Consider the following 22,001-nt stretch of genomic DNA (forward strand, 5'->3'; position numbering starts at 1 on the left):
GTGTTCACTCACCTGAAAGCCCACTGAACCCCATACTATTGGGATTTTATGGAGGCTTCCTCACATAGACATGACCAATTATTAACTGTATTTCCAGCCTCTTTCCCCTCTCTGGAGCATGGGGGTGGTGCTAAAAATTCCAAGCTTCTAATCATGTCTTGGTCTTTCTGGAGACCAGCCCCCATCCAGGAGCCATCCAGGAGCTCACTCAGAGTCATCTCATTAGAGCAAAAGCTGCTCCTAATGCCCTTATCACTTAGCAATTTATAAGCATACCAGGAGCTTTGTGTCAGGAACCAGGGTCAAAGACCAAATATTTATATTTTCTGTTATCTTACATCAAACTTACAAGTGTTACCTTCATTAGACAGAATACCAGATTTCATTTACAGTGAGAAATGTCTTCCCAATGTCAAGAATAATTGGGTCTAATAACTAGGCTACACTTTTCCCTGAATCACATTACTTGGGAAGTTGAATTAGGATATGGGTATTCATGCAAATGGAATCAGAGGAAGGGCAGGGATGGTCTTGAGAGATATTTCTTCCAGGGATATGAATTATTCCCTCCTAGCAATGGAGAACATCACTCCAGGACCTGGATGCTCGTCTCCAGGTCTCTCTCAAGTGGTATATTTTAACGCTACTGAATTCTTGTTTGGTGACAGCTTTCTTTGTCCTATATTCTTGGTAGAGCATCTCCTCTATACTAAGTTAATCTTTTTCTCTGATAAAATATAGTTGTTTTGGTTACAGATTTAAATGTTTTATTATCCAGCTCTGTCTTCCTTTTATTTTATTATAAATTTTTATTATCTAATCATGCCTTCCTTGGGGAACTCTTGATTTATATTCCTAAAACCTTGTTTTTAAGTGATCTCTTTGGTTACTTCAGTAAATTCATAAATTAAATATTGATGCTCACTGGTTTCAGTTACTTCATCCCCACATACATAAGTGACAGGGAATTTGTGTGGTCATTATACTCAGAGTGGAATACAGGCAGCCTTGCAGACAGCGTCAGGATAAGTATCAGACACACCCTGGGAGCAAGGCAAGGTGACTGTTCTAGAAGGAGACAAGAAAATGGAAGGAGACAACTGAAATAAGATCCAGGGATTCCTTTCACCATTCATTTATTCACTTTTTCATTAATTCAACAAGTGTTTATAGGTGATTTATCATATACCAAGTTCTGTGGTAGTTACAGATGTCCAGTTATAAAACACAGAAACACATTGGATTTGAGCTTTCTTAGAAGTGCATTCATCAGTCTTGCATCTGGGTCAAATTAGCAGTCATGTTGACCTGAGACTTGATTTGAATTTGATGGAGCATAAGAAACTCCTGCCTCAAGTCAACACTGGTCTATAAACTGCACACTGAGGAGGAATTGGGAGGTCGGGTCCAAGGGAACTGACCTTTGAGGATGACAGGAAGAGGGAGGACAAGGCTGAGAACCAGGTTTCACCTGACACTCTTGCTCTTTCCCAGACAGTGAAATCCAGGCCAAATTAGCAGGAAACTAGAATTTGAGAATACTTTTCTATGGATAAAAAAAATATATATATTAATGACCACAAACCTTATGGCTCTTATTTTAATTCTTTTCTGGGGAAGGCAAAGCTAATTCTTGGAGATTTATGCAGAAGACACGAGGCAGAGCCTATCAATGCTGGTGTGGGTCACTGCTGTGATGACTCGTATGCCTTCAGGAAGCCTTGCTTTGATGATCTGCAAGTAGATGGAACTTACATTTCTCCACATTTATCCTGTGACCAAGTCGTCAACCTTAATGAGGACTTGTGCAGAGCTCAGGAGGAGGAATTACAAACCGAAAAGCAAAAGTAAGGATCTTTGTTTATGTGTATATATACATGCTGGTTACCCTGAATCAACACAATGCATCAAAAGCCCTCCACCTCCTGGCAGTGGGGCAGTTCCCCTTTAGTGCCCACCCACTCCTCCCACCCTCCTCACGTGCCCCTGATCCTGTCCTCAGGAGAAAGCGGGTCCTGGTCCTCATAGTTCCTTCTCCCCCCCGATCATTAGAAATGGTAGCTTACTTCTAATTAATTTATTTACTCTAAGACTTGCTCTTGGAGAGTCTAAATATTATTAGTCCAACAATATCATCTTGCCAAATGAGGCAAAGTTTTTGTTGCCTTGGGGATAAACACATTCCCATGGTCAGCAAGCGCAAGGTTGTCACTTATTCTGTTTTATCACAGTACTTAAAATTTATAAGCCAACTGACCCTTGAGGTCCTTTCTTCAGTTCCCAAGGTGAGCTGATCACAAACTAGACTGTAAAGCTTTCCAGTAAGCATCCAAAAACCACTGTAACACTTAGTTAGCCATTATTTCTTTTTAGCCCAGGCTGATGTGAGAAGATAATACTTTATTTTTAGAGTTCGGGCTTTGCTTTCTCTTGAGGAAATTCTCTGGCATAGATAGGCACCCTTTATGTATGTCATCTCACCAAATCCTTACCACAGATTTAGGAGGTAGATAATATTATTACCCCATTTTAATTGTGAGGAAACTGAGGCTAAGAAGGCAAGAAGAAATGGTATGAGATCATGCAACAGGTAAATAAGTTGTTGAACTGGAATTTGTACCCAGGCTACCTGGCTCAAAGCACATATACTTAACTACCAACATGTAGCTGTTAGTGTGCCCTAATCAAGGGGTTATAATGCTGGTGATAATTTTTAATACTTGAAAATCTTCATGTAAGGGCTAGATGATGAAAAGTGTGAAATATTAGGAAGCATCTGTGTTCTAGTTAATTCACTGTGTTTTCTGTATGGAGAAAGCAATAACGCAGAGACAGCTAATGTAGAGATTTCTAGAATATTCTGGGAGGATACATATTGGGAGTCAAGGGCTGGGCTGGACAAAGCTCTCCAATTTCCTGGGAAGTGGTAGGGGTTCTCTCCATGGCTTTCACCCCTATATAGTTCTGACTGATCATCATAGCATAAGTCCACATACACACAAAAAAGAAAAAAAAAAAAAAGCGAAGGGGCTCCTGGAGGAGAAAGACAAAATTCAGCAGGATTATAAAAAGAAGGCAGAAACGAGGTCATGGAATAAGACAGGAAATAAAGAGAATAGAAGTTCAAAGGAAAAGAATTTAAAATCCAATTAAGAAAAATACAGAGTAGAAATGTTAAGACTTAAGACAGTATATGAAGACTAGAATGTGCTTTAAATGAAAGGGTGAATAAATGTAATGAAAATAAAAGATTAATATAATTGAAATGAAAAGCTGGAAACAACTTGATGGTGTTGAGGATTAAAAGTAGGATCTAATATTTTAAAAGGTAAATTAAAAAATTTAAAACTAAAGGAATGAATAGAATTAAGGGAAATGTTTTAAAACAGCAGTTAGGTTGATAGGTAGAGAGATCCGGGGGGTGGGCTGGGTGGGTGCGAGGAAGTGGACAGGAGAGATAAACCCACTGCAAGCAGATCACAGGTATGTGGCAAGTCATTGTAAGGGAGGGGGGCCTAGCTTCCAAATGGCACAGAGTCCCCAGTTGTAGAAAAGGCAGCCTTCATATCTGGAGTGTCAAGGGAAGGTACCATGACATGCTGATACCTCTGCTCCAAATCTCATTCCCAGACCTGCATTCTCATAATGGGACCCTTTTTTACCCTTACCTATCCCAGTACAGTGAAAGTGTTTCTCCTTGTTTGTTTATTTATTGGAGTATAATTGTTTTACAGGGTTGTGTTAGTTTCTGTTGTACAATGAAGTGAATCAGCTGTATGTATACCTATATCCCCTCCCTCTTGGACCTCCCTCCCACCCTCCCCCCCCATCCCACCCATCTAGGTCGTCACAGAGCACAGAGCTGAGCTCCCTGTGCTTTAAGGTAAGCAGCTGCCACCTGACCTGGAAGCTCAGTGGTCATACAAGTGTTCCCTCTACTGGTGCCTCTGGAGACGTGCATCCAGAAACCAGCTGACCCAGCAGGACAGAGGAGAGAGCAGAATAGTTGGGTGTGTCTGAGGCATAGGTGAGAGAGGGGAGAGGAACCTTTGGGGCTGAGACTAGAGGGGTTGGGAGGGTTCAAACCATGAAGACAATTGGAATCCCAGAGCTTGTGAGGAAGGAGAAGAAGGGTACATATGAAGGAGCCTTCCTACATCCTCCGCTAGGTTTCTCTATTATTGTTAAATCTACAGCTCAGACCCTCAGGGAAATTATAAAACTGCTCATCAGTTATTTGCTGAGTGACTAAATGAATAAGTAGGTGAGAAGCTGTGACAATGTACCATTTATTGTGGGAGTCAGGGAGAAGGGAGACTGTGGTTGGAAGCAACCAATAATTTGAAACGAAAGTTGCAAGTTGTGCTATTACTATAATTATTCATTATCATTGCCATAATTTGATGAAATAATTATTCATATTATCTTTGCCACTATTTATTAAGTGCCTTTAGTATGCCAGTTACTGTACTCAGCCCTTTAATATAGTATTATTTTTGGTCCTCACAAAAACCTTGCAATGTAGGTGTTCAAATTCTCATTTTATAGAGTAGGGTCAGAGAGGTTAAGTATCTTACCCATCGTCACACAGACTAGTGAGTGGAGGACCTAACTTGAGCCAAAGTAAGTTTGACTGCAAAGTTTGTGCACTTTTTATGACATTGGAAGGAAAAAGAAGTCCAGATTTTGCATGAACTCACAGTAAAACCAGTGCCCCTCCTATTCCAGCTTTGGCCACTTGGGGTGCTGAATCCCCTAGGCCAGACCATAGAAGCCCCAGTGGGTGCTGGGAAATGTGGTAATCTCACTGTGTAGGTACTCATGATGCTTAGTTTCTGTAACATGGGACTGAAGCTGTCCTATGCTTTTATGGGTTGGGTAGTGAATTTCAGCATCATGAACAACATTGTTATCTGGGGGGGAATATTTTCTGAGACAAAAACCACCAAAATTCCAATGGGAAATAGCCTGTATTTCTCACTTTGAATAATTAATTTGTTAAAAACTGATAATTATTATTCAAAGATAGTATCAACTGTTTTGACCATACATCATACAAAACCATACAGACTTGAATGATACAGAGACACAAACAAGCACAGTGTTTTCCTTCAAGTGGGATCAAGTTTAGGTCTAATTGGAAAATTGAATATGTACATATCTCAACTATAATAAAACATAATTTAAAAAAAGATCAAATATGTACAGAATGGTTGGATAGAAAAAAGAATGCTTATACTATTCTATTTCTTTGTAAAATGTTGATTTACTTTATTATTAAAGTAATACATAGTCTTTGCAGAAAATTTAGAAAATACAGAAAAGAGAAGAAAAACATAATACTTTTATTCCAACACTGCAGAGATACCCATTATAAATATATGTATAGTGTAGGAATACATAATTCCATATCTGTACACAAGTGCACACTCCCACAATTGCCCTCTGTCCATCAGTCTATGGTTTGAATACATAATAATGCAAGTTTTGCACATTCTTACTACTACCTGCTTATACAGAATTTCAGTTTCAGCAATTATCCTCAGAATCCTCAGGGGAGAGCTTATTAAACTCCCCTTGCCTCTCCCACTCCGCAGGAATTCTCCAGGCATTCCTGCATCCTTGGCACCACTCCTGTGCCACTGGGAACAGTCATGCCCTCCAGGTACTGCTGTCTCCTGCTCAGCAGCAGACTGGATCCCTTTCAATTGATGACAAAGTTGCTTTATGTTTTGTTGTAAGGAAAAAAATAATACCTCCCCCAAACCTCAGGATTGTACACGTTTAACAGGTGCTGTGGCAGTGCTGCCTGTGTCTTAACGGTGTGCAGGACTTTAATGAAAGCACTCTTACAGCCCCCTTTCAAAGAGTTATCCTGATTCCATATAACTCAGAAATGAGTGTAATGGAGGCCCAGCTGGGGAACCACTGAATTACTCCCGTCTTCCACTGACCAGACCTTTCTTAATGGGCGGAAGTCTGTGAGCCTGACTTCTTGTCTCAGGACGAGTTCTCGAAAGTAGTTCTCAATCCTCATGCCTTCTGAAAGGGAGGCTCACCTCACTGGCTTGTTATATATATATGCCCAGATCTATATTATTCCCAAGGAGTTGAAACTAGTGTTACAAATGCAAAGTGGAGATGGCATAGAGCCTTATTAAGGAGGTGACAGAGAGCATTACACGAGGTAACATTTATAAATTTTCGGCGCATTGTCTGAAACAGAACAAATATCAAGATACTCAAAAGATGTTGGCTGTTGTCATCATTTTTAATGTAGCTTTAAAAATGATAATGTGTGCAGTTTTGTCACTGATTATTCTTCAAAACAGCATTTTAATGGCTTTTTAATATTCCAGTATATGGGTACAATAATGAACTTAACCAGTCCCTGTTTCTGGGCATGAAAATTGTTTTCAGTTTCTAAGTATCATAAATTGTGACAATGAATATTTTTGTACATATGTCTTTGTCCCCTCTCTGATTTTTTTCTAAATTCCCAGGTCTTAGGATTAGGGGCAAACATGGAGTTAATTAAAATCTCCTAGCTTCTATTGACTGTGTCGTACTGGTGCTTAGAGGATGCAGTGATTACATGCTTCTCAAACCCACCTCATCACTGTAGCAGTTCCCGAAAAGAAAATTGGCTTGTGCTTCCTTATCTTCAGTCATGCTGCTGTTTCAGCTCTGTCTATCCTCAAGGCTGGGGGCTGGGGGGAGGCTGGGAGAGGGTTGAGCTGAAATGGGAAGTTCAGAGGCATGTCCAGGGCGCTACCAAGTGAAGCTAAATATCTGATTGCTTAGATGGTGTCAGCACGCTACGGCCATCTGGCCAGGGCTGTTTCTGTAGGTCCTGCGGGCACCGCCTGAGCAAGCTAAGCCTGGGAGCTGCAGAGTGCCGCGTCTGCCTCGCCTCTGTCCCCGGCTTCGCTCCTGCCTTCCCCTCCTGGGACCGAGCTCGCTCTGCCCAGTGCCTGCGCTGGTGCCACGTGCATGGTGGGGACTTCACTGTTGACGACTGCCGGACAGCAGAGGGGTGGGTGGCATCTCAGTCCAGGAGTGAAGCGACTCAGAGAGTCACCTTGCCTTGGGCCGGCTGCCCGCGCTGAGAGCGGGGTGCAGGGAGAAGAAAAGGGCGTGTCACTGGGGCACAGAGTGAGACAAGCGGCGCGCGCCCCCTTCTCCACCGCTGGTCCCTCTTCACCGTCATTTCCAGCTGATGGCAACTGGCACAAACTGTGCCCGCCAGCCACTTGGGGCAGCCCACCCCAGGGGTGGGGCGGGCCTGGAGTTCTCTGTCTTGTGATATAAGTACTTATATAATATCCTCAATTTTGCCTCTTGGCTGAAAAAGGCTAAAATATTTGCCGGACCCTTGGGTTAGAGTGTCATAGGAATAGCTACTTAAAGCTTTGAGATATTTTCTTTTATACCTATTCAAGTACAAATAAGGCCACTAGGTATTATCAATGTGAATTTGAAAATGGAGAGTAAATGAAGGTTTTTGAGTAAGCAATAAAATATGGATTAATGTACATTTCCCCTACCCTTCATGCTTGTTTTCTTTGTAGTTAAATCTCTCTTGACCAATAAAGAAAAAAAAAAAAGGACAACATTGGAAGATTTGGGATACACTTTATTTTTTTATTTTTATTTTTTTGCGGTACGCGGGCCTCTCACTGTTGTGGCCTCTCCCGTTGCGGAGCACAGGCTCCGGACGCGCAGGCTCAGCAGCCATAGCTCACGGGCCCAGCCGCTCCGCGGCATGTGGAATCTTCCCAGACCGGGGCATGAACCCGTGTCCCCTGCATCGGCAGGCAGACTCTCAACCACTGCACCACCAGGGAAGCCCGATACTACTTTATTAAACAGAGAGACAGAAACCAGGTTATAATTTTAAATATTCTAAGTGGTTGAAACACCGATGTTTATATAGTTGTGGGGAAACTCATTCTGTGTGGGAAATCTGAGATGATTGTCAAACTACTGAAGTTTCAAATTAGTGTATTGGTTTTATTATTAGTAACATATAAGGGGGCCTCAACTTTCAGGTGTGTTATACTTGTAATATTTATTGGGAAGTTAGTTGTTTAGAATAAATGTTGTTCATAACAAAATATTATAGGAAAGCTAATTTATTGTATAACCTATTTACCACCCAATGTAATAAAAATAGAAAATAATATTTACCCTAGTAATAATTACATAAAGGTAATTAAATTTAATATAATAGTTACATCGATGAGATGTGCTTGAAGAAAAATATGTTGAATAAATGATGGAGATGGATACTGTGAAAACTATGAAGACATCAGGGCATTTTCAGGGCCTGTAAACTTAAGAGTGAGAGCTATGCAAAGGCATGGGTGGTGTGCAGCTTTAAATAAGTAAGGCAGGTTTGCAAGCTGGCCTTCTAGAACTCAGGGAGTGATTTTATTTTTGCCACTCATTTCTTATTCAGGCTTCTCAGCAACCTTGTGAAGCAGGAACCATATGCAGCAGAGATGCAGTTCCAATCAGTTATTGTGGGTTTTGCTCACCTGGTGGAGATGTGCTGTCAAGCAGAGAAAAGTGAAATGTGTCTCCAAGAAGAGGTATCTCTGTTTCCTTGTCTATTCTCTTAGCACTCTTAGGGTACAGTTTAAAAAAAAAAAATCCTTTCTCCATGCCAATCATGAATGGATTAGGAGAAAATCACAATTTAAGTGGATCGGTGTAATTGACTATATTTGGGTTTAAGATATGTTAATATTTGTGTTCATTTGAGGGAACTAGGCATGTTAGACGTGAATAAAGATAAATACAAAGTTATGACACCAGATGAACTGAGATGTTTAGGACTGAGGGTGGGAGGAAGAAGGATGAGTTGAAGACTTTCTCATTATAGAGAAATGGTGTCCTTGGAAATATAGAGCAAACTGTAGCTTCGTTCTAGAAATTTCTGGGGGCATAATCAGGAAGAGTCACCAAATGTAGTTTGGGGCTTAACTAGGAAACCGGTTTAGGTGGAAAGGATTGCATTTTCTCAGTGGCAGATCATTAGAACAGGGGGTTGAAGAATAGAGAGAGAAAAGAACAGTGACCAGAAAAAAGTGTCTCTTTGTGCATACACACCAAACTGAGTACCAGGAGACTGTTTTGTGTAACTAATCTAATTGCATACAGTTAACAAGCAAATGACTTTTCATAAGATGGTAACATTGTATGACTTAAATTTCTAAGAATATCATGGTAATCCTACCATCCCTGTGTGGCATAGAAAATTCATGTGAATTCATGGAGGGGACCTGGGATGGACCGTTCTCCTGGGGACATGACTTGAGAAACAGAAACTAGGATATAGTAGGTAATAGTATCCGAGTAGAAGAATGCAAACGTGTGATTCAAAAAATAAAATATAATATAGCAGGCTTTACAGTCAAAACAGGCTGTGGCTAATTAGTCCTAGTTAGGACTAGGTTTAGCAGTGGCCCAGGGAAACGTTTTCACAGGTAACAATTTTCATGAATGCCTCAATTACCTTCAGTGGCTCTTTTCTACTTTTTCACCTAAACTGTACATGTGCTTATGTTAAAAGTCATATATCTATGGTGTAGTCAAAGGTAGGCCAACTACAGCCCTCTGGCTAACTCAGCTCCACTCCCTGTTTATGTAAACAAGGTTGCGTTGGCACACAGCCTTGCCCATTTATTTACGTGTTGTCTATGGCCACTTTCTACAACAGCAGAATTGAGTAGTTGTAAGACTGAGTAGTTGTGACAAGACTGAATGAACTGCAAAGCTCCAAATATTATCTGGCTGTTCACAAAAAAATGTTGCTGACTCCCAGACCAGCTGATACACAAAATGAAAATAGTCACAAGTGCCCATTTATTTACTTTAAAGCCCTTTCACTTTTTTGTAAAACATTCAGAAAACAGATCTCTACCTGAGTAACAACCCCATATCCACACAGATAAACACTTTTGCAGAAGGGCCTGTGCCTAAAAATTCCCAAAGGAATTTTCTTGAAGTGTTCTTGCTCTTGAGCGTGAATGCTTCTTGCTTGAACTATTTCATCAACAGCATGATAGGAAGATTTCTGTGTGCTTTTTTTCCCCACACTTTTTGTCTGACAGTGCTCTTCAACTTAATCGTTGAAAAGCCCAAACTTTTCCCCTTCCCTCCCCTTCCCTCTCTACTTTCTTTTAGGATTTCTCCACAAATTAAAGGAGAAAATAGGGGCTATCTGAAGAATATATCATGTTAATTAAAATTTGCTAGATGAACTTCTTCAGATAGAAATGATTATTATATGTAATTCTGCACCATCTATAAAGTTTGACCAAGTATATCTCCGTATGATTATTTTAAGGAGGTGATTCTGAAATATTCGTGTGCATCAGAGTTATTTGGAGGGCTTGTTAAAACAAAATCAATATTCTCCATCCCCAGCATTCCTGATTTAATAGCGCTAGGGTGGGGTCTGATTATTTGCATTTCTAACAAGTTCCCAGGTGCTACTGATGCTGCTGGTTTGGTGACCACTTTAAGAACCACTTTCCTAAGGTGAAAGTAGATAATCATAAACTGTTTCCTCCCTCCCTTCCCAATATTTTTATATATCTAACTTAGTGAGAAGTTGGAACCAAGGACAGTAACAAAAATAATAAAACAATTGAAAAATAACCTATTTATGAAAGGAAGTGAAAGATTTTGGGGACATTAAATACAAAGGTAAGACTGGAATATAAAAGCAATAACCTTATATGAATAGGCTTAGCAAAAAATACAGGAATATATGATCGAAATATTTTGGAATCTTATCATCAAGAATTTCGGTGAGTCTTTGTGCCTCTGTGTTTGTGGAAGAGATCTAGGTTTGACTGTAATGCAAAGGAATAATACCTAGTGGCTTTGGGAGTCTCCATGGAACCAAAATCCCAGAAGTGAAGAGGCTTAGCCAATTAAGCAGTCTGTAGATGTTCCAAGTTAGACTAACTGCTCCAGGGACCTACATGCATTTTCTTTGTTTTCTTTTCTGAGATTAGAATAGTCAATTATGTGAATCTGTTCTGCCTGTTAAAAGAGAAAGTGGGCAGGTTTGAAGACTGCCTTTCTAGCTGTGGCTAGTGGGAGGGTAAAACATTTTTAGACAAGATGGAAGACATATTTTGAGAAGTAAACCAGAATGCAGGAAAATTCTAAGGAGAAAAAAGGGAACCAAGATTAATGTTGGAATGTTGGTAGAATAAGAATGAAACAAAAAGAAGGAATAAAATAAGAAACTCAGCCATACAAGGTGAATTTGGATCGTCCAAAGAAAAGGAATTTCATATTTCATGAAATAATGATGTGAATTGTAGACTTCAGCAGTTTTAAGGAGAAAACTACTCAGAAATTCTCTCCTCCAGGTCAGTGGGGAATGATAATTGTAGCCTGAGATACTTATCTGTCACCCAACAGAATATAACATAGAAGAAAGTTAATGAGAAATAGCAGGAATTTGGGCAGGTTGCAATGATGGTTTGAAAATAATACATGAAATTTAACAATAAAAAAAGCAAAGTTCTGCTTTTAGTTGTAACTCAACACAAGTTCATGCGGAAAGACTTGCTGGTTTAAGTGGCCTATGCTTACAACTTGATGGGTCTACTATCAAAGCTACTGCAATCCTGGGATGCATTTCTGGAGAAAAAACAAGGATCAGATTAAGCAATGTGATATCGTAACCACATGGATCAGGTCACTCTGGGATACTGTATTTAGTTTCTTATGATACATTACACAAGTTTTGAAAATTACATAAGTAATACACGAACATGGCAAGAGTTCAGACAGAAGAGCAGGGTACATTTCCCATTCCCAAAAGGTAAGCAATTTAAGTTTTCACTTTTAGTATTCCTAGTGATTACCATTATTACTTTAATAGTTTTTTAAAATACTGCTGTCACTTAAAGAATATAGTATACTTACACTAACTTCGACAATACTACCAGTAGACTCTCAATTTTTTATTTTAGGTAAAGTATTTTTGTAGTTTTAGCTCTTTTATCAGTTATACTCTATTTCTTGGTCCTTTGACTTCAATCAGCATCTAGTGATTTTCCAAAACATAATTAACATGTCTAAACTTCTTTTGATTTCTTTGCCAGCTTTCCTTTTTAAAGCTATACCATTACTTCCACACTGTCTAGGTTTATTCATCCTGCTTTGTAAATGTAAGGTTTATATGCTTTGTCAATAGGTTGATCCAAAAACTGGAAGCTATTAAATAGTGTTCAATAGTGTGTTTAACTGTAATATTATTTACAGCCGTACAATGAATGGATTCACCAATAGTTCAATGACTTATCCTGGATCACTTAAAAAGTGTCAAGATTAAATGAAGTCTTTTTTCTTACTATCAACTGCAGAAAATATGCCACATTTATTTAGCTTTACATATCTGGACTATGATTTCCTAGTACATCCTTCTTTTTTGAGAGTTTCTAATTACCATTCTTTTTCCATGTTGACAAATAAAGCATCTACTTTCATCACACCACTAAAATATGTCACACTGCTAAATTATATCAGGTTCTTAATCATACAGTTTTTGTAATAGAATATTCTGTCATCTTAAAGTTTGATAAGATTTGAAACTTAAAGTTTGATAACATTTGAAAAGTCCTCTGACTTAATCTTTCAGTTTGGATTTAGTTATTTCTGGGACTGATTTATGGCTGTCCACTAAGAGTTTCTTTTTAAGTGTAACTCTGGGTAAAATTGACTGTTTCTAACATCCCATTTTGTGTTTTTTTCTTGGATTCTTTTAAGTTTTTTTGGGCTACATTCTTAAGTTAGGTATGTATGTATGTATTTTTTCAGAATGGGCACCTGGGTGATAAACTTTAGGGACCCTTGCATATTTAAATATTATTTCACCCATATATTTACACAGTTATATTTTAAGCTGGTATGTTAGTTGGGGTTCTTTAGTTGTAAATAATAGGATCAAATTCTGGCTAACCTAAGTAAAAATTAGTATATTGAAAGGATAGTAGTGACTTCAGGAATCTTTAGGAAGTTTAAAAAAATGGGCTGAGCAGGAGATAAGAACCAAAGCAGCTCAGAAATCAATGACTTTCTGGTCTTTTACTGCTGGTACTTCTTTAATGTTACTATTCTGAGCTTCTATCTCTGCATTTTTATATGTTGATTAATATCACACCAATGACTATTTTTCAGAAGTTCATTATAGCTCTTACATTGATGGTGTTTTTTTTGTTTCTTTTTAGCATCAGTAGGCTTTATTCTTTCCGGTATATTGTTACTCTTATTGAATTGGGATTTCAAAAGAGATGAGAGGTGACCCATTTTAAAAGGATCTTGGCAAGCTGTTATGTCCAGCAGTATCTAGAATGTAAAAAGGTTTGAAAAGCATGTCACAGGATTTGGAGAAATAGACTAGTAGTTTATTCCAAAGTCTTCAGTTGTTATGTCCAGCAGTATCTAGAATGTAAAAAGGTTTGAAAAGCATGTCACAGGATTTGGAGAAATAGACTAGTGATGATTATTCCAAAGTCTTCAGATGGATGACAGGTTAGCAGTCTCCCATACAGACAACGTACAGGCTGGAAGAAGATATTTGCAAACAATGCTACTGACAAGGGATTAATTTCCAAAACATACAAACAGCTCATACAGCTTAATACCAAGAAACCAAACAATCCAATCAAAAAATGGGCAGAAGACCTAAATAGACATTTCTCCAAAGAGGACATACAGATGGCCAACAGGCACATGAAAAGATGCTCAATATCACTAATCATTAGAGAAATGCAAATCAAAACTACAATGAGGTATCACCTCATACCAGTCAGAATGGCCGTCATTAAAAGGTCTACAAATAATAAATGCTGGAGAGGGTATGGAGAAAAGGGAACCCTCCTACACTGTTGGTGGGAATGTAAATTGGTGCAGCCACCATGGAGAACTGTATGGAGGTTCCTTAAAAAACTAAAAATAGAGCTACTAATATGATCCAGCAATCCTGCTTCTGAGCATATATCCAGAAAAGACGAAAACTCTAATTCAAAAAGATACATGCACTCCAATGTTCATAGCAGCACTATTTACAATAGTCAAGACATGGAAGCAACCTAAATGTCCATCGGCAGATGAATGGATAAAGATGATGTGATATACATACACAATGGAATATTACTCAGCCATAAAAAAGAGTGAAGTAATGCCATTTGCAGCAACATGGATGGACCTAGAGATAATCATACTAAGTGAAGTAAGTCAGACAGAAAGACAAATACCATATGATACAACTTCTATGTGGAATCTAAAAAATGATATAAATGAACTTATTTCCAAAACAGAAATAGACTCACAGACATAGAAAACAAACTTAATGGTTACCAGAGGGGATGGCGTGGGTGGGGGGGCGATAAATTAGGAGTTTGAGATTAACATATACACACTACTGTGTATGAAATAAACAACGAGGATCTACCATATAGCACAGGGAACTATATTCAATGCCTTGTAATAACCTATAATGGAAAAGAATCTGAAAAAGAATAGATGTATATACTCGAATCACTTTGCTGTACACCTGAATCTAATACAACATTGTAAATTAACTATTCAATTTTAAAACATGAATTAAAAAAAGGAAATAAATTAACATTCAAACAAAACAAAACAAAAATAGTCATGGGTCACCGTGGCAGTAAGGATACATAAATTCCAGAGGTATTTTTATAAACAAGCCTAAATAGATTTTAATCTTTCTAGACAATTTAGGTGTGGTACTGTTTGAAGGTGGGAAGAAGAACTGAATTACTAGACTTCTAACCATTTTCTACAGGGTCCTAGAGACTCTTCGGAGTGTGAGTCATCTATCCCTCAGATGTGTGTGTGTTCATACCTTAGCAGTGGAGTTCTAGGGGTCCCATTTCCACTAAGCTAAAGATTTCACTTTTATCTACTTGGGCTTCCACAAATGATTTTTATTTGAATAAGGACTATACAGGTACAAATTGGGGAAAACTTTTGGACTTAATATCAAGGTCTACACCAGTACATATGAAGGGAGTAGAGATAATCTGATCAATTTTAGTGGTTTTGTTCCTCTTGAATTTCTATACCTGGATATGCAGTGATTTAGCATGGGATTACCCTAGAGCTGTTTTAAAATGCAGCGAGAAGCTGACGTTGATTGTTCATTCTTACCCTGCAAAAGAGTGCCATATTTTTGTGAGGAGGAAGCAAATTTTTATTTATTCTAAATCTGGGGTCCTGAAAGTGGATGAGGCATTGCAGTTAATTAGGTCCTTAAGCTAAGGGACTAGGCCTGTGAGAAATTCTGAGACCTTGAGAGGCAGGCTTATTAGAACCCATCTCAGGCATGCAAAAGGGAAGTCTTAAAGATTTTCTGTCTGGGGATCAGAGCTGCTTAGCTGTTTTCTCTTTCTCACAGATGTGCTTATTTGCTTTTTTTTAGGGGTCCAAACTGATCAAAAAGTGCCAGTCTCTTTTGGGAGGCTAAATGATTCCAGCATATGTCAATGTACAATCTTTGCTGAGAACTGCTTTTTGTTTTTCATGAATAATGAAATGCATGTCTAATATTCAAAAGAAGAATCAACATCATTTTTCAGCTACTAGCAATGTTACTCAGGAACATTAACTAGTCTACACTACATCTCTCCTTTCCTACTCAGCAATCTACTTATTGTAACTCTCCTACAACCCACTTCCATCCCTTCTCTCTCCCCATAAGCTTTCTATTTCTCAGAAGCAGCAACAGAAATATGAAACCAAGGGGCCTTTCAAAACCTCAGGTGGATGTAATGAGCTCCCACATTGAACTGGGACCTGGCTGCTGGGTTTCTGGAGTGAAAAAGACCCCAAGTGCCATTTGCGGTTTCTATCTGTACCACTACTGAAAATGATTATTGATGAACTGAATGAAATGTGTTTTACAATAAAGGTACTTACATGACTGTATTCCCTTTCATCTTTACCCGAGATATGTGATGTTGACATTGTCACCAAGGGGTCCTAACATATTTATATTCACTTGAGCTTTCAGTGATGATTTGTAATAGTAGTCTTTTCCCTGGAAATCCCGGCATAAAAGACATAAAGAACTTATCATTTCGACTTAGTTTTGCGTGTGTAATGAAGTAAAAATAAGCAGTGATATTTTAGTGCTTACTAAATAAGTGATTTTGGTTAGAGAAAATGTTTAATTCTCATTATAGTGCTCTTGATTTCAGTTTTTCCTTACCCCAGTAATTTCAGCATGTTCATATATACTAGCAAATTAAATTCAATAAACATTTAAGTATCTATTGTATGCAATACACTGTGCTAGGTGTTGCAGGGAATAATATGAATATGATATGGCCAGATCACTAATGAATTTAAACAAGATATAAACACATAAGGAATTATAATAATGGGCAGATTTCATGTTTCCAGTGTCACAAGAGCAGAGCTAACTAATGTGGAACCCAGGAGTTTGAGATCACACAGAGCCACAGAGACCAGGAAAGTTCATGGAAGGAGTGACCCTGGCCAACGACTAGAAAACAGGCATGTTTTAACAGATAGATGTGGAGAGTGTGAGCGCGAATGGTGAGTGATTCAGATGGGTGGGTTTTGAGTCAAGAATAAAGTAGTTGTGGGCAGTAAGACTTAGTGAAAGCCTAGGCTACAGTGTTGGGTGAGGACATATTATAGTTTAGCTATAACAATAGCTAATATTTATCACACACTTCTTATGTGCAACGTGTCAGCCTTTAAATATATTATTCCTATAACTCCTACAACCGTATAATGAAGTAGGTACTATTATTTCTATATCACAAATGAAGACAGAGAGATGCCACTTGAGGGTGTGTAATTAGGGTGAGGCCATATATTCCAGTGGTTAAGAGTGTGGGTCCTGGAGCCATAAGTTCAAATCCTACCTCAGTCTTCTACTAAAGAGCTTAGCAAATCTGCCAACCTCTTCATGGCTTACTTTCTTCATCTTTAAAATCAGGTTGAAAGATTAATTTCCTCACAGGAGTGTAATGGATGTTAAATGAGTTGATCTATGTAAGGCAAATGCTAAGTGTGGTTAGTTTCAACAATATAAAATTGCTGCTTTTGTAGGCCAAATATGGACAATTTCAAATGTCTCAGTCTAATAGTTCAGCTGTTATTTAGAAGAAAATTGGATGCTGTTGAGGGTTTTGCCCTCTTGAATTGCATCCTATTCCTTTCCTTTCACATGTAGATATCTCAATATAATAAATACATCTGCCATCTTTTCCACCTCATCCACTGCCTTGCAAATGGATTTCTTCAGTTCTTGAAGCCAAGCTGAACAACCCTAAACAAAATTCCATAGTAACACTGCCTAACTGTATATTTCATACTGCCAAGAGATGATAAAATACACCACGATATTAGGGAAAACTATATAGAAAAGTTTCGATATGTTTTTAGCTACTAGATCAGATTTGTGAAAAAGGAGGCATATATACAGGGGATTTAAAAAAATATTTTAGACAATTTATTCACTCATTCTTTTATTCATTCATTAATTCATTCAGTCCTTTATTCAACTGATTTTTATTGAGCACACCCAATACACAGGACACCATATTAAGTACAACAAAGTATACAAAGATGAATGTGACAGGTCCTCTACCATTAATAAGTATAACATTATCTAGAACTGAATTTGAACTAATATGTAACTGGTAGTGAAATATTTGGACTACCTAAAACAAGGATGAACGGTTTTGTGACAAAAGTTTATATTCTTGTATTATGTCAAGATGACTCTGAAGTGAACAGATTTTTGTCTCAGAAATTATATGTTATCTATTGTGATGTAACAAATTATCCTAAATCATAGCAGCATACTACAACAAACATTTCGTACCTCACACATTTTCTGAGGATCAGGAATCCAGGAGTGGTTTAGCTGGGATTTTTGGCTCAGGTCTCTCATGAGGTTGTAGTCAAGCTGTTTGCCAGGGCTGCAGTCGTTGAAGGCTTAACTGGGGCTGGCCGATGGCGCACTCCCACGGCTGTGGGCTGTGGACAGGGTGCCTCAGTTCCTTGTTGGCTTTTGGGCTTTTGGAAGAAGGTCTCAGTTCCTGTTATATAGGCCTTTCCCTAGGACTACTCTGGATGTGGCAGTTGGCTCCCCCCAGAGTCAGCAATCCAAGAGAACAAGCAAGGAGGACACCACAGTGCCTTTTATGACCTAGTCTCCAAAGCCACACCCTGGCACTTCTGCTTTCCTCTGTTCCTTAGAAGTGAGTTACTAAGTCCAGCCCATTGGCAAGGTGAGGAAGATTAGGCTCCATATCTTGAGAGGAGGAGTATCAAAGACTTCATACATATATTTTAAAACTACCACGGTAGTGATGTTAACATCTCACTTGCATAATTTATTTGAATTTTTTTGCATCTAGTAGAACTCTGTGCTTGCATGTACTTGCTACTCTTTTGTTGGCAACTTTTTAATCATAAATTTTCTATTTCCTAAATAGAAAAAGCAATATATGTTCATTACAGATTATTTAACAAGTGTAGAAAAATATGAAAAACATGAATCACCCATACATAATTCTACAAACCAGACATAACCACATTTAACATGTTTTTGGTTTGTAGTGTTTATGTACAAATAATATACATACATATATAAACATATATCTATATATCTTATGGATAATAAACTTTTGGATATTGTATCTATATTCTTGTCCAGATACATAAGGAGAATTTACTCTTATAATTAAAATTTATTAGAAAACAATTTAAGAGCTGCATAACATTCTGTAGGTAAATGTTTCTTTCCTTCCTTAATCGTTTTTCCTATTTTTGAACATTAGGCTATTTACTTCCTTTTATCACAATAAATAATAATCATCTTTACATAGTATCTTTGTATATATGATTATTTTCATATAAGATCCTACAAGTAGAATTATAGGATGAACTTATTACTAAATTGCTTTCAAGGAAAGTTATATTCATTTGTAATTCTACCAGTAGTTTAAGTGCCCATCTCATTGTAATTTGTTGAGTATTTAATATTATCATTTCTTAATCTTCTTTAATAGATGGATTTCACTTTTCTTTGCTTTGCATTTTGTTGACACGCCAGTTATTTTATTGCGTCTCTGCTCCAAATTCACTCTTTGCTGTTGTCTGTGAAAATGTACATGGGAGCCTTTCTATATGCTTCCTTTGCAGCTTACATGATGTCATGCTTTGTCAGTAGGGGGCACTGGAGAAACACTGTAGGAGGAAGTTGGTCTTTCCGGATTCTGGGAAGCTGACTTTCTTCCTTCACTGCTCTACCCAGAGTGGTTTCTTCAGTGCTAGTGGCCTGTAGGGTGCAGCTTTCTTTATCTTGTGTTCCTCCAACCCCTTTTGTAGCTTTTGATTTGGTTTGTGGTGGCACAGTCTGGAGGCCCAGTAGAGGCCTGTGTCCTAGCTCAGATCATTACTCTCCATACCTTCTCAACTTGGTGCATGCTCCCAGAGAGTGCCTTGTGGGGCTGATCATCTGGTAAGCCACTTGCCCCACCTTTGTCCCATGCAGCCTCAAAGATGCCACAGTCCAAGGCATACACAGAGTTGTACTAGGTTCCTGCAGAGATGGGCCCTGCAGCCCCCGCAGTCCTAGCAGCACTGGCAGCAGCGCCCCTGATTTTTTTGTGTGCCTACCCTTCAGCCTCAGCTTACCCCCAGACTTTGTTTCCTGCAGGCCTCCAGACACCGACACTCTGTGATCTGGCTTTGTGCCTGCAGAGAAGCCCCAAGTCCCTCTGCTCACCTGTCCACCTGATCCACACTCCAGAGAGTTGTTCCCGATTGGCCTATGACTGTGGCCCTGCTGTGTCCTGGGCAACCAGAGGATGTCTCCCCTATCCACTGGGCTGCAACCACACCTTCTCCAATGAATTCTCAGCTCCTCTCTCCAAGCTTTTCCTTTGTGGGGTATTCTTCCTCAGCCTTAGGGTACCCTTTGGAGTTCTCTTCACATTTTTATAGTTACTCTATCATCACAGCTAAGTTCTTTATATTAAATTTCCCCTGTTTAAATGACTGTGTGGTTTCTGTCTCCTGATTAGACACAGACTAATAATACAACTGATCACTATTAAGATACAACTTTTTTCACATACTTATTAGCCATTTGCATTTCCTCTTCTGCAATTTTACTTTTCAAGCCATATGTCTTATTTATTCTATCCAGGCATGGTATTTTTTAATGCATTTTGTAGACTTTCAATATATTAAAATGAATCTTTTGTCATGTTTATGGCAGATACTTGACACTACTTTAAATAAGTATACTGAATTTTAACCATTACATTCGCTTTACTTTTGTGAGATGAGATTTTCTTAATAACTGATAGATAATAGGATGAAGATGCAAGCCCATGTCTTATTCAATAAAGGAGATTTCCTAGGACTGAAAAGCTCACAGCACACTTTTACTTTCGTCTGGTTTAGGATTTGGTTACACTGAGAAGTAATATCTTTGTCTTAAACATGTTTCATATTTTGATAATTGATCTTCCAACTGGGTTTATTACATTCAACCTTATCCCATAGTGTGTGTAATATAATCAGTTTAATCCAATGCTTATGAGGAATGCAGATAGAAGTAGTAGTGGAATGGAAAAGAGCTGCATAAAACTCCCTTTTAATATAGAGTTCATAAATAAAATCATAGATGATACTTGTGGCATTCTCAGTGCTTTTTCAGATTGGTTAAGTGTACTTGATGGACCCTGAGTGTTGTTTTGTAGAATGAGTTGTCTTGGAGAAAAAGGGCAGAGCTCCAGATTTCCTGCCCAACTTCGACCTACAACAGCTTTGCATTATCTTCTATATTTATTCAGCAACAAATGGTTATCATGGGTCAAGTCTTAGCCTAGCCAACAAAATACACTAAATCTCTGTGATATGTTTGTTTGGAAAAATAAAGAAAACTAGTTCAATTGACAAAAGAAAAGCTTAAGAACACTTTTGAAAGTCATCTGTAGAACAGAAGGGAGGGGGGAAAAAGAAGGGCTCAGGTTGAGAAAATTACAATTTGGATTTCTTAACAGAGTCCATAATCTTTTCCATCCCAAAGGACAGATAGCTCTGATGTTATAGATAGCCCAAAGCCACGTATCCATAGAAAGATTGTCCTAAATTTTATGAAAAGGCTAGAGTTTAAGGAGCTGTGAAACACCATCACCATCAGATTCCTTGGTGGGGTAGTAATGTGCTGATTTTTTATTTTAAGAGCTGGCAGCTTTTACTTCTGAATCATTTCTGAGAGTCAGTTGATGAGAGTTCTCTTGACAGTTGAAGCTAAAATAAGTTTAAGCTGCATGGCATCTGAAGATGCCATTTAAATTCAAGTTCATTGAGCGTTTTACTATGAAAACTATTTGAAATACATAGTATCCGAGCTTATTCCAGTTACTGAAACTAAATTCAAGTTCCTTCAGTCCAACTGTGAACCTTACTTAACCTCTTCAGTTTAAAGAGAGACAAGCTTTTACCACATTTCAATTTCCTACAGATTCAAGTTCACATATATTTGTATAAATGCAAGTATAGAATTTATGCACTCAAATAGTTGTAACACCCTTCTAAGTTTGTTGAAGTGTTTTAGCAATAGTGACCTGTATTGCTAAACTGTTGTCTCTGTTTTTATTACCTGTTTACTTCGGAGACATTTCAGTATGATAGCCTTTTCTGTACTGAATCTGAAATAAGGAGAAAAAGAGTATTAACAACTGGACACATTTTGTGCCTTGAACCTATTAAAGAACGAAGCACCCAGTGTGCAAGCTCTTAACTTACTTTGTTATTGTTCTTTGAATCTCTCTTTTCTCTTCTTCATTTAATCTTTGAAGGATGGATTCCAGGAGAGAAAAATGAAAGTTAATATACTGAGCCACCTGAAAGAAAAACAAACAACAAAAGCAGAGCATTTGTGTGAG

General features: G+C 38.3%; 2 protein-coding genes across 4 annotated transcripts in view; one reads left to right on the forward strand and one right to left on the reverse strand.

Moving 5' to 3' along the window:
* LOC101331631 (alpha-fetoprotein-like) overlaps positions 1 to 15,523 on the forward strand; it is a 38,100-nt gene extending 22,577 nt beyond the window's left edge. The window contains exons 12-14 of the mRNA XM_019932659.2: positions 1,621 to 1,847; positions 8,462 to 8,594; positions 15,479 to 15,523. Coding sequence (XP_019788218.2) covers positions 1,621 to 1,847; positions 8,462 to 8,594; positions 15,479 to 15,523 — 405 coding nt within the window. The remainder of the gene's footprint in view (positions 1 to 1,620; positions 1,848 to 8,461; positions 8,595 to 15,478) is intronic.
* A 2,030-nt stretch (positions 15,524 to 17,553) lies between these two features.
* Positions 17,554 to 22,001, reverse strand: part of RASSF6 (Ras association domain family member 6) — a 64,086-nt gene continuing 59,638 nt past the window's right edge. For 2 of the 3 annotated variants that reach the window (XM_033857134.2, XM_073805332.1), the window contains 2 exons: positions 21,862 to 21,959; positions 21,259 to 21,764 (listed from right to left, as the gene is read on the reverse strand). In XM_033857134.2, coding sequence (XP_033713025.1) covers positions 21,689 to 21,764; positions 21,862 to 21,959 — 174 coding nt within the window. In that variant the 3' untranslated portion in view covers positions 21,259 to 21,688. Of the gene's footprint in view, positions 18,526 to 21,258; positions 21,765 to 21,861; positions 21,960 to 22,001 lie in introns of those variants that run through there. The other variant, XM_019932714.3, reaches the window with a different exon arrangement.

The sequence above is a fragment of the Tursiops truncatus genome, chromosome 5 (genome assembly GCF_011762595.2).
Source record: "Tursiops truncatus isolate mTurTru1 chromosome 5, mTurTru1.mat.Y, whole genome shotgun sequence".
Lineage (NCBI taxonomy): Eukaryota > Metazoa > Chordata > Mammalia > Artiodactyla > Delphinidae > Tursiops > Tursiops truncatus.